The following is a 17,591-nucleotide window of genomic DNA, read 5'->3' on the forward strand; positions in this document are numbered from 1 at the left end:
GCGGCGACACGTGATCCCGGCTTCTACGACAACCCTATTTTTGTGCTTCCAGATTGACCAACAAATCAAGGCCACACGTGTCGCAAAATCACGCCTAGCCTTGTCGCGCACTTGAATCATGGACCACCACTTTGCAATTTTTGAATCCTTGTCCGGGAACCAGTGGATAGCCCCCCATCCACGCAGGATCTTCCACCAAACCTCCCTCGTCGTAACACAGTCCAGCATAATATGCGTGATCGATTCGGGCTCTTGATCACAAAGGGGGCAGCGCGGGGGATGGTCCAGCCCTCTTCTCTCCAATCTATCCGCCGTCCAACAGCGATTATGACAAGCCAGCCACATGAATAAAAGGCACCTCTCCGGCGCCCCGGCTTCCTGACCAACTTAGCGCCAGCCCATGACTCCCGTCTCTCAAGCAAGCTACCATAGGCCAAACGGACAGAGGATTTTCTATTACTAGCCCAAGCGCAACGGACGGTGTCGTTGCTAGAGCCCAACACCACATTCCCAATCCCGACCCCAAACATATAGGAACTCCTGTAGCCCCCTCGAGTCAAGATTAGGGCTCACCTGTCGTGCCTAGTTCCCGTTTTCCATGCCAGCCACCACCGAAAGAGGATCAATCTCCCGCAAGTAGCAAAGGCCCTAGGCGCAATCTCACAAAGGAGGGATCCATCTAGCCAAGGATTTGTCCAGAAGAACACATCCTCGCCATTCCGAGGCTCCACACAACAAGCCGCTTCGAATCCGCAGCACAAATAGGACTTAAAACCATCCTGAATCCCTGATGCAAGTGCACGAATGCTTCCAACTTTTATCGGTCTGGATTTTGAACAGAAAACCAAAGGGAGTAACATGGATTGTTGTTGTATTTGGCCATCTGTATGAAGAGCCCAAGTCCAACAACACTGGAAGTACCTTACCTCGAAGATGGGACTCTGTCCTAGCCCAACAATGTGGATTGATGAACCAATACCGGTACAAAGAGCAAACAATTAGGGTGGGCGTTCGGTTCATCAGTTTTTCAAAAAGTCGATTTCCAGAAGATGCTCACTGATTGGCTCTTCTAGAAATTGCTAACCGAAAATGGAGTTCTCCAAACATTCGGTTCGGTTCGCGGTTCTAACCAAACAAAATCAATACTACCTTGCACAATACAATGCAAACAAATTGGAAAAAAAATCGATTGTGGCGAGTTGGAGGCTAGGACGGTTGTCAACCCAAGGAGGAGGCGGGGGGGGCGGGCGGGGGTGGGATGGGCTGGGGGGGGTACGATTCACGTACAACACCAAGTAACAACCGTCGATACAAGCAGCTTTGAGATGCCACAGCCACTGATCACAGTGTCATACACAAATCTGATGTAAAAGATCATACACCAATCGAGTTTTTGAAAAAATTCGGTTTCAGTCCGGTTCTCGATTAAAATGCCCACCCAACAAACGAGTAGTTTTCAAAACCTCTAATACATGCTAGACTTCTGACAAACTAATTTCATATTTTACATCTCACAAGCTGAGTTCTACAGAGTCTTCAACAGCAGTCATCCATAAAGATTTATGACAAGACAAACAAGATAGAGAGGGAATCTGCAGAACAAAAAACAAGAGATAGGGGGGCGATGACAACATAAACTCCACATACAAAAACGGAACATCAGGTATCAGTTCATGCTGTGCAAGAAAGCTTCAACTAACTTCAGCAGTTTGGGCCGACTCCATGGTCCATAGTATCAACATGTAACTGCAACAAGACAAAAGGGGGTCTCTGGTTAATTAGTTCTGCTTACTCGAGGGACAATGCTACAAAGTTATCAGACAATCCAAGGAACCATGCAACCTCAGAATGCAAGAAACCATAATAGCAGTGGCAGGTAATTCTAGTCATTTTAAGTTGTGCTTTTGCAGAAGACACTCTGTTTATCACAACATGTTAATAAAAGTTCAGGTTGCCATCTGGTTTCTGACCAAGCTCAACATGTTTTAGAGGAAACCAGTCTGCTAGCCCTTTGGTACTTGGACTTTATATAAGTAACATCAAAACAAATTAGACTGTGATGACATAAATTACGAACAACAATTGCACATCAGGCTAAACTCGATTTCTTTTATGAGCCTCCACCTACAGATTACTGCTCACCGATGACTAGTTCCAATATGTGTAAAACAGTATGCCACACTTGCGCTTGTGGATAGAGAGAATCTGTGGCGCGCAGTACCCATGTATGTACTGGATACTAGTTGGGCCCGGTAGAAGCACCTACTTTGGAAGCCCAAACCAATAATGTCTCATGTTAGCCCTAGCACACACTTAAGCCTCTCTTCGGCACCACCCTCTGCTGATGAATGCACCTAAAGCAGTGAGGCTTCGGACTCAGGTCAATTGGTGAGGCTCTTCACCAGGTCCTTCTTGTTTGCTTTGGCCTTTTGCTTACCCCGCTACAAAGCCAATAGAACGCATCCCCTTTCAGCCCTGGCATGAATTGTGCCATTCTCCCATTTTCTTTGTGTTTATGTTTCAATTATTGAAAGTGCAGAAAATGAAGGGCTATGAGATGAAAGGCAGACAAGGGAACAACAGCAAAAGCTATAAATAGAATAAAAAACATTTTTCGAAGAAAAATAAAAATAACATATTGGTAAACAACAATTCGAAACATCAGGTACACTGCATAGAAAAGGGGCTCCCACCAAAGGATTAGAAACAGGAAAAGAAAATATAGCACCAGTTTGGATCACTTACCCAACATTCACTTTGGTATCTTGCGCAACATTTCACCAAACTTAGATGATCAGGAGAAGCTGTCTGGTGAATTCTCCCTCCTTTCCAGCCATATATTCCTGTAGAAGAATTCATGAACATTATGCCGGATCTTTTCTTCTGTGGCTGCGGTGTCTGGAGCGCTTTCTACTCCTGTCCTTGTCAGATGACCTTCGACTACTAGATGTATATCTTTCCTTGTATTCATGATCACTAGAATCAGTGTCACGGGTCCGATGACTCCTTTTCTCCTGGCGTTTTCTCTTATTCTTTTGACTGTCACAGGAAGAATCGGCATCAGGAGTTCTAATCCTGCCTGTTCTATGCCTTGAACGTGACTTCCTTTTCTTACTCCTACGACGTTCACTTGAAGAATCAGAATCAGACATTTCACTCTGAATTCGATGATGGGATCTTCTTTTCCTACTTCTATGTCGTTCAACAGAAGTATCAGAATCTGGACTGCAATTCTGGATTTGATGATGTGAAGAGTGTGACCGGCCTTCCTCAGCTCTATGCTCCTGCTTCTCGCATTTCAAATCAAGTGTTTCGACATTGGATGAAGGACCATCTTCTTGAGCATTGGCAGCTTCCACCAAACCAAGATTACTCTCATTCTCCTTTAATTCCCTGCAAATAGTTGTCTTTCCATTCCTAGATGAAACAGTTCTATCAGCCATTGGAAGGATTTCTGATCTAAATAAGGCATTCGCTGGCAGGGCAGGTTTTTCTGGAGGAACATCCAATCCCAGTTCTTTACCCAAGGATTCCAGGAAATCCTCCGCAACAAGACGATTAAGGGCCATGTTGGCACCTTCACTTGTCTTCACTGGATCCACCGGTTGATTGTTCAGAGGTTCATCCATATCATCATCTGAATCATCAGAAAAGATAGCCTGCCAGACACAACAAATAACTTGTCAACATAGAAGTATAGAACCCTCAAGTCTACTGCAATCAGTTTCTAATAAGGGGACTATATGTGTGACCAAACTCTGCAGCAAGCTGTGCCCAGACCACCTATTGTAAAAATGCAATTTTACAATTAAAAAAAGTGATAATTCGCAGATACACAACATTCTATAACATATGCGGTTGAAAGAAATCCTGCCAAAACAGGATGTTATGTAGGGCATTCCCTATCATCATAGGGTTCGACCTGACACCAGCTATAGCCGTGAGGTCTGCCATCTAAGTCGATCAACCAGGGTAATACCTGATGGATCAAAGTCCTAGTTCATTAAGCAAGAGCAATTATGAGTCATGTTAGGAAAGATTCAATTGTATATCTGCCAGACAAAGCCTCCTTTTACAGGGGCAGCCATGTTATGTTTGTCTGAAGCAATAATCAATCAGATTCAGTCCCCCCACCCCCCCCTCTTTCAAACCACGCTGCATTCTGCTGCCACAGGCAGATCGCCGGTCCTACCGCTCCTCCATGCCCTATGCAGCAAGGGCTCTTCCACATGACCCTTTGTGAACACAGAAGTAATTTGCACACATATAGTTGCTAGACTAGTTATTCTCCTCGTCATTGTGTACAGTACACAAGTGGTCAAGTTTTTGCACCATTTTTTGTTAATGCATAAATTATAGCATGCTGTCATGCATGATGTTTTTTCCACATTTTGTGGGAACTTGGCATGTGCCCAAGATGGGGTGCTGGCTCAAGTAGTTGTAGAAAATCTACATTTGGATTATGTCCATATCTTCAAGTTCTAGACAGCTTAAGCTCCTCTGAACATGAAATATTTTGGAGGTTTAATGGGGAAGCATAAATAATTGCCCGACTTTTCTGACCAGACCCACATTTATGATATCCAAAATTCTAAATCCGCACAAGAAATCAGAGTGTAAAAACTATTATAACTAAAAGCATCAGTCACAGATCAGTAGTTCAATAAAGATAGGAATGGAAAGACAACTATTTGCAGGGAATTTATTAAATGGGAAAGCAGACCACACAAATTAATGTTAACACACAAGAACGCATGATACCTGGATTGTATACCCATTTTGACTTGAATAATTAATTTCCATACCTTTCCTTTTCTAACCAAAATTAATTTACTCTGCAATTTTCAAATTCCTGGTGTTTCTATATTTTGGACTTCCACAAAAATGCATCAAAACCGGGAACATATTAATGTCCCATCCCACAGAAAGAGGTCATTCGTCAGCAAAATCTGGGATCAAACTCCCCACTTTCTCCATCAATATACAAATGTGAATAATGATTGATGTACCCGCTGTTTCCAATAAAGAGCATGTATACATACTTTAAGCTATTGTAATGTATGTGGCAATAATTTGGGATGGCATCTGGCAATGCAACATTTTCTCCACAACTATACACTAAAATTCTCAAGAACATGGCCACCTTACATTATTGCCATATTGGTATATTAATACATAATACTTGGGAATTTAATCATTCAAAAATTGTGCCGTTCATACATAACTAGGTATCTAAGCATTGCAAGAGTCAACATATATAGGGTACCTACACCAAAGCAGCATCGCTACATTAATAGCCCAATAATCATGAATTCTATATAAAATCCGTTTCATATATGTTCGTATTTTTGGACTTTTGGTGTGTTTTGGAAGAACAAAACGGTGCACTGTTTTATATAGTGCGAATTTTGATGCTGCAAGAGGTCATTTTCAGTGCGAGCAGAAAGCAAAGGGAGCAGACATCAAACATGCCTTACTGTAACAAGACTTAGTTCCTTCAGATACAGTTTAATTCCACTTGACTTTCTGCCCAATCTTTCCAATAAGATAATATATAGGGGATACACGTTACCTTGTAAAGATCAACAGGTCTTTGCATAGAGCTCGACACAATATCAGGATTATCTGCAGTTCCCTGTGCCTCGGTTTCTTCTGTTCCTGACACAGATGCGTGCTGCAGGGTCCTGCTTGAGCTATCCACGTCATCATTCGTCTTTTTAGTGGATTCTGTCATAAACATAAGTGTGTCCATCTTGCTTATTGGTCTTCTAAGAGGCATTGGCTGCACATATAACATACATAATCAGATATCTATGTGAGTGCCATTTTGAAAATATGTTCAAAACAATAACGAAGTAAAGTAAGAACACTATAAAGTAATATAAACTAATAAATTTATCAGCTAGCGTATCAGTAAGAATTAGTGCCTTCGAACTAGACAGGAAAACCGTCCTCCACTAACACGTAAGAAGAAGTGATTTTTTAAAGATGGTTATATTTGTCATGTATTGCAAGGGGAATCTCCTAAGCATTAATCAACAAATGTATGTTGACCCTCTGTAGTTGTCTAACTAGCACATACAAAAACCATATAGAATGATTCAAATTTACCTTTCCCATGAAAGGATCAACAATATCAAAACGCTTGCACAGTATTGGTGAAGGCCGCCATTCAAACTCTTCCCTCTGTGGATATGCGGGCTTCTCATCTCGGGGTACTACAGAGCTCTGCATTTATTTTTTAAAGATCAATATGTGAAGAGAAGACATGACATTACTTACTGATCGGCCCCAACAAATTAACCTACCTCCAGTTGAGTAGATGATACAAAGCGTTGCTCGTTTAATCCAGGTAAACCCAATATTGAGAAAGGATCTATAGCCTTATATTCTTTGCCTTTTTCAATTGCATCTGCAGCAGCCTCAAAATCTAGTCTTTCACGAGCACGATCAGCCTCCGACATAGTACTCGTAGGTACAAGATTTGCGAGACGAAGACCTCCCTGATATTTTTCCTTTAGAAATTGCTCAAACCTTGCCTGCTTTGCAGGTTCATTTCTAAAAGGCTTCTTTGACTCTGGCACGGCATCCTATTGCAAAGGAAGAATAGTCCATTTGCATAACAAGAACAGGTTTAGCTAATTAATATAAAAGAATGTTGCGCTGATGAGGACTGCAAAATAATTGGTAAAAACAATGTGATACAAAAACTTACAAGAGATATTGGCTTGACAAAGGTGTCACCAAGATTTGATTGTAGTTGAACAGCGTCCTTAGCAGAAAAGGAGGAGCTGGATGATTTTGAGCTTCTATCAAGGGGCCTTTCACCAAGAATCTTTCCACGATTCTCAGCTGTCAACTTTTCAGAAGATGGTTTCGACTTCACAATATCAGGCTTTTGCTGGTCAATAAACTTCTGCTGATGCTCCCATAACTTCCTCGTATAGTAGCCACATCCATCTCCTCCATCAAGGAAAAGAAACTGAGGGCTTGCTTTGCTTTTCTCCTTGTAGAAATCCTCGATACGTTTCCCGCAACGAGCAACCATAGCAGCACAACCCTCAACTAATAATCTCAAGGTAGCGTCTTCTGGAGGAGGAACCTCGGGAGGAGCCAGATCAGAAAACTTATCAGCTGCCTGAATTGGACTTGAGAACTTGTGATGGCCATCAAAGTCAGCTGGGATCTCGGGAGGATGAAATCTGAAAAGTCAACAATGTCACTAAATCCCCAAAGGGATACAGAATATAAAATATAGATGATAAAATATGGAGTAGTAAACCAATTCACCTCAGATGAGCTGTACTATTAACATAGTATATACATATAGATGTGCTAACAGGTGGGACTGTAAAAGTTTTAATTTATTAGCTGATGCACTAAACCAAAATACAACGATGTGGCCTTCGACATGGCAAGACCCATTGATGAACTGATGAAACCACTCAAAATAGACTCAGCCCTCAGAATGGTAAGAATCCATTTTGACAGTTAGCGCATGTGTACCAATTGGAAAATTCCATTTTAAACCCTGATTTCTGGTGTGTGGTCCGAATAAAACTAGAGCCTCTAAATCCCTGATCTTTCTACCCTGTACTTCATAATCCCGGCAAATCCAGACATTGGGTTTGTTTGGCGCACAGGACAGAGTAGATCTGCCATGACTCACTAACATTCTGGCCACATGTCATATTCATCTTCTCCTTTCCTTTTCCCCGTCAAATCTTACTTCCGCCTATTTATGCATTAAAAGTTTGGTATAAAACTCGATAAAAAAAAACCAATTCATGTGCACAGGAAAGAGTAGATCCACCATGACTCTCACTGACTTCTGAATTAGTCGTGTCATATAAATCTCTGGAACTTCCACAAGAGAAGTTTGGCACCAATAGATGGAACTTGACCATTATGCAACAGGTTTCCAAAGCACAATACAATTAGCAAAATAAAAAGTAACATCATGACAACATGTGGAAAGACAAAGAGTCAAACAAGTTATACTTCCAAACGTGAATCAAGTAATGGATACAAAAACAAAGTATTGCATGAACATTAATCAATTATGAACTGAAGAGAAATGTTACCTTTCAAGTTTGTACTCGGAATTCAGGGCCATTTTGAAGGTCAGGAAGACACCTCTCCTCCTGTCTTCAAGTTTAAACTTACTATCACCAATTGTTTTTGAAGGCTCGATATCCACTTCCGTTTGTTCATAAGAAAAACCTGAAAAAACTAATGTTAGGATTATAAAAATTTAGAGGGTAAATCTGTTTTAAAAAAAGATAGAATCTTCAAACAGTGAAACAACAAGCCTATTAAATCTCGTGAAGTTGAATATGCAGTTGCACAACTGCAAAGGCTTCCATTCGAGAAAACAAATCTTCGCAGAAAAATAGATTTCCTCATGAGAGGAATAACCAATGTATGTTCAGAATCTGCCATAACCCACTGCTGCACTTCAAGACTGACGCACCCAACATATGCTTCCATCAAGCCCCCCACATTAATACTGTTTAAACTGACCAGAATATTATTCATTTACCTGATGCATAAATATCCTCATCTTCAACATCAAGCTCTTCGAGTGCTCCAATTCCAAAGCCAGGAGCATATTGTCCTGCTGATGATCGAACCACTAGTTAAGACTTTTGTCGCAAGTATGTTTAAGAAATATCGACAAAACAAACAGTATGAAAGGACCATGACTATCATACAGTTCGAAAGCAGGAGATTTCCCCTCATTGAAATATCACTTCTGTTGCCGTCCCTGTTAAGTGACTTCTGCAATCTTTTCCTATCTGCAAAAGTAATAAATGTGGTTTAAGCAGTGAAAAAAAATCAAATGATTATCTTTGTCGAAATATGGTACCTTTAAACTCAGGAGCATGCTTGAATGGGTCAAAACCTAAACCATGTAAATCTTCTTTTGGATGAAGTACATATACCTAATGTTAATGGAAAATCAGGCGATCAGCTGATGTTTTCTTCATGTGTATTGCAAATGTACCATGCAACCACAAATATGAAACTTGTTAGTATTTGCATGCACAATTTTGAGCAACAACAAACAACTACTGACAGCATGACTCATGGGATGCAAGGCATAGTTTTGAATACGGCATGGCAAGTTGCGGCGACCCACCCCCTGCACAGCTTTATAACGCTTGCGGCGTGCGGCGTTGCGACTTCACAGAAATATACTAGCCTATAATGGCACCGTATAAATCACCAATTTAGTACATATGTATATCTTGATTAATTTTCACAGAAATATAATAGCCTATAATGTCACCATATAAAATTATAGCACAAAGTCACCATTAATTTCTAACGATACCTAACAAATTATAGCAGAACTATAATCTATAAGCAGAACCGAGCAGGGAGGAACAAAGTAGACGGAGCAAGAGAGAGATGAACAGAACAGAGTAGCGAGAGGGAGAGAGAGGGGCCGAACAAAGCGGCGATGGGTGTTGGAGCTGCTGGCGAGGGGATGGAGCCACTGGCGATGAGGGTTGGACTTGGACCGCTGGCGATCGTGGATGGAGCCGCTGGTGATGGGAGATGGATCCGCCGGCGATGGGGGATGCAGGTCATTCGATCGATTCCCTCTCCTCTCTCTTTCTCCCTCCGCGCGGACTGGTTTCCCCCCCCCCCAAATTTCTCAGTCCATTCCCTATTTCCCTCTCCTCTCTCTTCCTCCTTCCCGCGCGCGCCTGCAATTTCTCCTTCCCGCCTGCTTTTTCTTCCGCACGCCTGACATTTTCTTCCGCCCGCGCCTGACAGTTCTCCTGCCTGCGCCTGCTCTGCCTATTCGGTTGTGTAGCGTCGTATTTCAACCGCTACTGCATCTGTACCGTCCACGGACGCCATCTCGACGCCACAGGACGCGACCGAGACGCCACAGGCCATTTTTATCGCGTGGGTCGACGCGACCGAGGCCAGGGGCGCCACGACGTTGTAGCGTCGTTATGGTGACGAGATGGCGACGTATTAAAAACTATGATGCAAAGTTCTCTCCCCAGCCAAGTGAAGCAGAAAAACTAAAAACTGAGAACCCCTCCAGAGCTAGACCCAACCAATGGCATAATTAGAGAGCGATTGTGGTTCATGGCAATGCATGTCCTACCGATTTTTGCCAAAAAATTGGCTAGCCAAAAAATTTGCTAGGGATGCCATGGCCCTTGGTTCGCCAAAATTTTGGCTAGAAATTTGTAGGGAGAACCAAAATAGCGTACATTTCGAGTGGCAAAAAAAAAAACTGTTCTCTTAACTAAAATGTTTGAGAACATTCACTGCCTGCACTATATGCACCTTGCACATAATCCAGCCAACCAAACAACGTTTCACATATGCAAGCTGACCCAAAAGCAGGAAACCAACCAAAATCAGTCTTAGACACTAATCCATATGTCTTCTATAGTTCTCCTTAGAAGAGCAGTGTTCATAAACAATTAAACAAGCAAACATATCGGCTTGAACATATAATGCAGAAAGTTACACTTGTCCTACTTACGGGGGTATTTCCAGAAGCACGTATTTTGTCAAATGACTCTGCAACATTTTCATCCATCCTAGATGTATGAGAAGCAATTTGATCTTGGTCCTCAACATTACTAATACCAGAGAGTGCAAGAAAGGCTTTCCTAGCTTCCCTGCGTGATTCTGCATGCATATATCAACAATCAATAATTAGAGAACAGGACACCAGCAATTTCAAACAATCAGACCACTATTTGAGAAGCAAAACAAAATTTAAACAAATAATACTTCTGGACTAAGATAATTTATGACTCAAATATTCCGCAGCAGACACAACAGGTCATTCATGGCTGTAGTAACTAGTAACCACACGTTCTAACTAAACGATATGTTACAATGGTTGAATTTATGAAAAACTTGGTCCATATATCAATCGCGTGTTCTGACTAAATGATAGCCTGCACTTTGAATAAGGATGGTTGAATTTATGAAAAACTATTGAAGGCGACATGGGACAGTTGTCCCGTATATCAGCTATGAAATGCTTTAGATTCATAATGCATACCATACAAGGAGTCAGCATGTGCATCCTTGATGGTACGACCTTGGCGCCAGCCCATTTTCATCAGTAATTTCACACCTGCTCAAATTATGTCAAGATATTACTTTTATCTGAAAATACATATAATGATGCACATCTGGAAGAGATAAGGAACAGAGAAACAAACCAATCGAGGTTGTGCCAGGGACCACTAATTCATCCGGAACAGGTCCAGGAATAGCTGATGGTCTGCATACAGGTATGTGACAATCTAACAATTAGTACTTCTGCATCAATGAGAAAGCCAATTCAAATTGAGTAGCGAGCACACTAAGCTTAGCTTTTTATTTGATTAAATATCATGAAACCCCAACAATTGGGGGGTATCAAATAACCATAACTTTAAAAAAAATAAATCAAATAACCACAACTATTTGGCTCACTAGTACTATGAACCCAAATTGTGAGATTTCGGGCCTTCAACAGCAAAAACTAACCGTTTGGGCCCACTGGTCAGTCACTATGTGGCCAAAAACCCGGAGACAGTTGCTTTCCACCCAAACTGTGCTGAACCAGCCTGAACCTAGAGTAAATATCAAGGAACCACAACACCGGGAGTTCCAGTTCCAGAAAACCATAACATAGTTTCCACTGGTTGAATATTTTGCCTTACTGTAGGGCTTTTTAAGCTCGACTCTCTTTTCTGGTCGATCATATGCGATTTAATATTCCCTCCGATCCATAATAAGTGTCTCAGATTTTGTACTAACTTAGTACAAAGTTGTACTAAATCTGAGACACTTATCATGGATAGGAGGGAGTAGAAAACAATTATGGTGTATGATGAATACATATGGGGATGGGAATGGGCATATTTACAAAAGGAGAACATAACTGTCAAAAACACATGATAATATATAATATAAGTGTTTGCTCGGTACTCGATGAACCACTTGAACTTTAAATAATCTTTTCAATAGAGCAAAATAAATTTGTTAAAAAGATGAATAGAAATTAATTTTATATGACAACAAAACATTTTTCATATTGTGTTTATTTAAAACTAAAAGCCCGTTGTTGTGGTTCCTTGATATTTACTCCGAGTTCAGGCCGGTTCAGACATTTCGGGGTGGAGCAACTGTCTCCAGGTTTTTTGTCCACATGGCGACTGATCGGTGGGCCCAACCGGTCAGTTTTGTTGACAAAGGCCCCAAACCTCAAAATTTGGGATCTCCGTTCATAATTAGCGAAATAGTTGTTTTCATCTGAGATAAATTGTAAGTTGTGGTTATCTGATACCAAATCCAACTGTTGGGGTTTAATGATATTTACTCGTATATTTTAAAAGGCAAGCTTACGGACAAAATAGATAGATAAAGACAAGTAATACTACAAGTTGAAGTTTATATAGCTAGATAGGCACATCAGGCCTCGTACAATGGCCTGACAGCATACTTCCCGTAGCAATGCCACGCAGGATAATTGCTGACATGGAAGAGAGTGATGAAAAAAGAGGCATGCCTTTCTCTTAACCAAGAGATGATCGATCTCTCATCGCTCATCGGAAGTCATTTTTCTTCATTTGTACTATGTCATTTCTTAGTCACAGACTTCCTAATTAAATTTAAATCACGACATACTTTTTAGAGGCGTGCAAACATTAATTGCTAGAAATCATACTAAGAGGTAACTTATTATATACTCCGTATTTGCATAGAATGTTTTGTTGTCATCTCTAGATGGCATGTAGGATAAGAGAAGACTGCCTTCTCAACAACTGTACATGCCCTTAATGCTTCGGTGCAAATAAAAGTAGAGATGGCGGTTAGAAGAAAAGTTGATTAACAGTGAGTTAGGCTAACTTCCACCCATTAACACAACAAGTTCAGGCATGTTTGTCTTTCATGATAATTGTATGGTTCGCTACTTTAGCTTGGGCACACCGAAGTTACTTACTATCTGACTGACCCCTCATAGACACAATCGTTGGACAAGAAACATTCCTAATATGTGACAACAATTTGGTTGCCACAGCAAAGAAGCATGGGTTGCCACAGTTTACCAAATCTACATCGATGAAGTGTGGTAGCCAATGAAACATCAGCCAAGCTCTACAGCATGATGGTTATAGAATAATAGCACATAATGTAAAGATGCTAACCTCTCGCTCTGTTCCTTCGATGCTTGTTTTCGAGCGTGTTCTGCAGCAGTAAAACCAAATGTATCATACTGTTGAGATGTTTCCAAGGCGTTACCTCCCATATCCTGTGATTAGAGCTTGGAACTGTCAACAGATTAATTCATATTTTCATGGAACAGATTCATTCCGATAAAAAACTTGAATACCATCAAAGCCTTGGAGGTCAAGGTGAGTCAAATACGTAAACATTGAGAGTGGATCAAGAAGCAGCAATACATGCTGGTCAAGCTTTAGAGTTTACACTTTTTTTACATTCAAGAAACAATGAAGACAGTTTATGAGGACAATTATTGTTTGCTTCTCTGATAGGCATCATCTAGACTACATATGCTTTTACTGCAAGCATTTCCAGACAGATGCACGGTGTTACAAGTTAATTAATTGGTGTCTACTCAAAGCTGAGTAACATGCTTGCCCATGCTCATAGTTATCTTTATCTTTACACTTATAAAGATTCGAGTTGGTGGTTGTCAATTCACCCTATCGAGACTACTCCCTAGCCTGTTAGATAATCACTTGATTGCCACCCATTCAATGTGATATAGATATATATATCAAAATCTTTTGATTGTAGTTGATGTGGTTTGATGTATACTTTTGAGATAATTGTTTTCTCAAATAAATATTTTGAGAGAATTCCTATTTAGCATGAAGTTGGAAAATATGCATAAGAGCATCTCCACCAGCTTCCCTATAATTGGTTACCTAAAACCAGTTATAGGGATACGTGAGAGAAGAAGTTGGTCAAGTTTTTTGCCTCTTCTCCTTCTCCACCAGCTTACCTATCCCCATTCCCTATTTTCTTCTATACCTCTCTATGACACATGGGACCCACCCGTCATTGAGACAACATAAATCCCCAATGCCTTCTTCCTCCAAGCCCTATACTTGCGCCCGCTGCTGCCTCCGCGATGCGCCGCCTCTGCCTCCTTGCTGCGCAGCTCCCTCCGCACCTGGCCACGAGAGCCCGCCGCCGCGCCCCGCCACGGGATCCCACGGCCGCGCCCCGCCGCACGAGCTCTCCGCCCCACCGCACCTGTGCCCCACCACGGGAGCCCGCCGCCACGCCCCGCCTGTTGCTCGAAGCTCACGCCCGCAGCTCGCCCGAGGAAGATTTGGAGGCGCAGCCGATGCCTGAGTCTGGAGGCGGCGATGCGCGAGGGGAGCTCGAATCCGGCCGTCTTGGGCACGATTCCGCCCGCCACGAGCACGATTCCGCCCGCCGCGGGATTATTCCGGCCGCCGCGGGCTTGAATTTGGAGAACCTCGTAGCCGGGGAAAGTTCCGCCCAAGCAGTTGGCTCTCCCACCAGCGTGTCCCAGTTTTAGGTAATGGACTTTTGGTTACCTATATTTGAGTATAGGAGACAGAAAATATGGGTAACTACCTAAAAATATAGGGATAGGTCATAGGTAAGCATATAGCTAAGCTGGTGGAGGTGTTTTTTGAGTCCCATTTGGTATAAAAGCAGTTTTTAGTTATAGGTAACCAATTTGAGTAAGCTGGTGGAGATGCTCTAAGTATTTAAAATAACTCATGCATGTAATATATAATTTTAATTCCGTAGCAACGCAAGTGCATTTATCCTATACTGACAAAGTTTTGCACATCACGAATATTGAGATCCTGTCCTTTATCATTGAATTATACTCCAAGCCATGGAGCAATTTTGTGCACAAGCAAAAAAATTATCTTAGCACTGAAAAAAAAACTGAAAACCAAAGCGTTTTCATTTTAACTGTTTCTTCCTCACTAGAAAACTAGAACATGATGTGTTTGTCATAGCACTGAAAAAATAAAACGTTAAGCAGTCTAAGTTGAAGTACCTTAATTCGAAATATAACATAACAGTATGTAATCACTGCAAATCATGAACCAGATTTAACTTTCCATACAACAATGTGACCAACAGAAAGAAAGAAGACAAAGACATACCTTGATATCTTCCTCATCAAGAAAATTATATATGCTTTGCTTTTTATGCTCGGCTCTACTTTTTCGTGACGATGTAAATGTCTGCGGCGTCCATCCTGAAGTAAACCATAGTATTTACAACACCATCCATTTCTTCAGTGGCAAAGTCACAAATTAGAATCACAAGCTTCAGAAATTATACCCTCTTTTGAGCCAGCAGTATTGTAAAAGCCAGCAGAGAAGCCTCCAGTGAATGCACCATGAAATCTTCTCCGCCCTTCCTCATCCCTCACCTACAATCCGATTACCATTTCATTTTTAGTAAACAAAGAAGAGTATTATTACTTCAAGGAAACCATATGCTACAAAACTTAACAGTAACGGCAATAGAAGAGAAAGTCCAAATGCCCAATACATTGGTAACAAAAGAAGGAAAACTAAAAAGAAATAGCTCGCTCCACACAGTTCCGCCACGAACCCTAAATTAAAGAACATTTTTGCAGCATCCCTGAATGCAACAAACGCCATTAAAGAAGTTAAATGGCTTCTAAAACCCTAAATTGGAACAAACTCAACAGCTCACTTTCCCTGATAGAGCAACATGTATACACTAACTTAGATAGTGACCATAGCTCAGCTTATCAACATCCAACACGCCATGAGTCACCCTCGTATGAGGTAAGCATATCTCTCTTTATTCTAATATATCGACTCCTAGAGTAGCATCGATATTAAGCCACGTCATCTCTGAAACAATAGCCATCAGATAAAACCTAACAATAAATCTTAGACCTTGGATCATAAATTGCCAAAAGGTGTCTACAAGAAGAGACAACTTTCGGATTGGATGGAAGTTGGTTTAACCATACAGTGATGGAAAAAGATGCTAGCATACAACTGCCTGGCACTTCAGCTTGGAGGACAGAGTCGTGTTTGAGATGTAAACAACAGCATGTCGGACGAGATCGTGGTGGCAGTGGTGCAGGTGCATGAGATCTCCAGCCACTCGGGCAAGAGGAGCTTCCCTGAGTTCTTTAGCTCTATAACATGCAAGGCATCATTGTGGAGCGCAAATCATTGGTGCATTCCCTGAGTGCTCTTGTTCTATAATGTGCAAGGCATCACTGTGGAGCGTAAATCGTGGGTGTGTTCTTCCAGGTGGCAAGTCGGTAAGTTTGACTTTGATCAGAGAAGAGTAGTTATTTTTTCTTGTAGCAATGCTACACAAGGCACCGACAATGTGGGTCAAACACCTTTACTATGAATCTTGGCTGAGGAACAGTTGCGATCAATTTCCCTATGATCTTGCGGAAATGAGATTTACTTCATGTTTTAAGAGGCTTTGATTGCACGTACTAATCAAGCTCTATGACAACAGAGAGCAATTGTCAAATTTCGTGGGAATAAAATACATTCAACACATAAATTGCCGTTACCACGGTGAACTTGAATAGAAACACAATTACAGAATGAACAATTATGTTTGCATATTACTGTATAGTGGCAAGAAGTAATTAGTAGATACTCCAACTTTTGCACCCTACATCTATATTACTATACCTCAGTGTGTACTGCAGGAGCAGATTCCATAACCTTAAGCAAGTGGATTAAAACTAAAGCTAAAACTAATTTTGAATAAATATCCTACATCTTGAATTATATACTCCGTAGAATGATATCGTAACTCAATGGCTTAGCAGGCATGGGCATGACACTACTATGTTGATAATAGTGGCAGAGAGAACGAGAGGGAGGGACCTCCTGCTTCCAGGCGGGGAGAGCACGGAGCTGGCCCGCATCGGCGACGGCCCGGCGCTTGCGGGCCGAGATGTCCTCCTCCCGCTCGATCGGCGTCCCGTAGACCACAAGATCTTGGTCGTCGTCGTCGAAAGCCATGGCAGAGGGAGACGCGGCGCCGGAGCCCTAGCGCCGAAGCTGGGTAGACGATTGGCGAAAGCGAGACGTTGGTAGAAAGGCAAGTGGACCAGGGATACGGCGGGGAAACCCTAGCAGAGGAGACGTTGATAGAGAGACAAGTGGGCCAGGGGATTCAGAGGCAGAGGGGATGGAGCGAGAGGAGCGGAGGGCGGCGGAGGTAAGACTGGGGACGGCGGCGGGCGCCGGTAGAGGAGGAGGAGCGCGCGGCGGCGAGCGGCTGCGGGGGACCGGCGGCAGAGGCTGCGGGAGGAGAGATTGCGACGCTGCGCCCAAAAATAAAAGGACTCTGCTACAGTACCCCGAAATTAATATAACCCGTCCATTTGTTTTGATCGGTCCAGATTAACTGCTACTACTCGATACTCCGATCGGGATGCCTGGAGTATTATCAAGATGGAGTGTCAAGAAGTCCAATAGCCTCCCTACTTCACCCCCTATCCTCAAATTTAGGTTTTCTCGACACAAAACAGTCTCCAGCAGAGCCTCCTTCTCCCTCCCGAAACTGAGACGGCCCCG

At 42.1% G+C, this 17,591-nt stretch overlaps 1 protein-coding gene across 3 annotated transcripts; it reads right to left on the reverse strand.

The window, feature by feature from the left end:
* Positions 1–1,387: 1,387 nt before the first annotated feature.
* On the reverse strand, positions 1,388–17,341 carry LOC100831112 (G patch domain-containing protein TGH homolog). Of its 3 annotated transcripts, none has more exons than XM_014897536.2 (17): positions 16,896–17,341; positions 15,340–15,430; positions 15,159–15,253; positions 13,185–13,288; positions 11,211–11,272; positions 11,048–11,122; positions 10,517–10,665; positions 8,870–8,945; positions 8,715–8,798; positions 8,543–8,620; positions 8,085–8,232; positions 6,716–7,202; positions 6,309–6,590; positions 6,112–6,228; positions 5,573–5,782; positions 2,746–3,659; positions 1,388–1,746 (listed from the first exon to the last, which is right to left on the reverse strand). In XM_014897536.2, exons 1-16 carry the CDS (start codon positions 17,031–17,033, stop codon positions 2,865–2,867), a joined length of 2,991 nt encoding a protein of 996 aa, XP_014753022.1. In that variant the 5' UTR covers positions 17,034–17,341; the 3' UTR covers positions 1,388–1,746; positions 2,746–2,864. The 3 variants fall into 3 exon arrangements, with proteins under 3 accessions (XP_014753022.1, XP_003563877.1, XP_024312597.1); XM_003563829.4 differs by having other exon boundaries at positions 8,085–8,223; positions 16,896–17,340; XM_024456829.1 differs by lacking the exons at positions 15,340–15,430; positions 16,896–17,341 and having other exon boundaries at positions 13,185–13,307; positions 15,159–15,241.
* Between the last annotated feature and the right edge of the window lie 250 nt (positions 17,342–17,591).

This window comes from Brachypodium distachyon, chromosome 1 (genome assembly GCF_000005505.3).
Source record: "Brachypodium distachyon strain Bd21 chromosome 1, Brachypodium_distachyon_v3.0, whole genome shotgun sequence".
In the NCBI taxonomy this organism is placed as follows: Eukaryota; Viridiplantae; Streptophyta; class Magnoliopsida; order Poales; family Poaceae; genus Brachypodium; species Brachypodium distachyon.

What these genes read in the sequence shown, in the direction of transcription:
- LOC100831112 (XM_014897536.2), bottom strand. Translation starts at nt 17,033, where the DNA reads ATGGCTTTCGACGACGACGACCAAGATCTTGTGGTCTACGGGACGCCG. An exon ending in TTGATGAGGAAGATATCAAG is followed by an intron (nt 13,289 to 15,158) that starts GTATGTCTTTGT and finishes CTCTAATCACAG; the next exon opens with GATATGGGAGGTAACGCCTT. An exon ending in GCATGCTCCTGAGTTTAAAG is followed by an intron (nt 8,799 to 8,869) that starts GTACCATATTTC and finishes TTACTTTTGCAG; the next exon opens with ATAGGAAAAGATTGCAGAAG.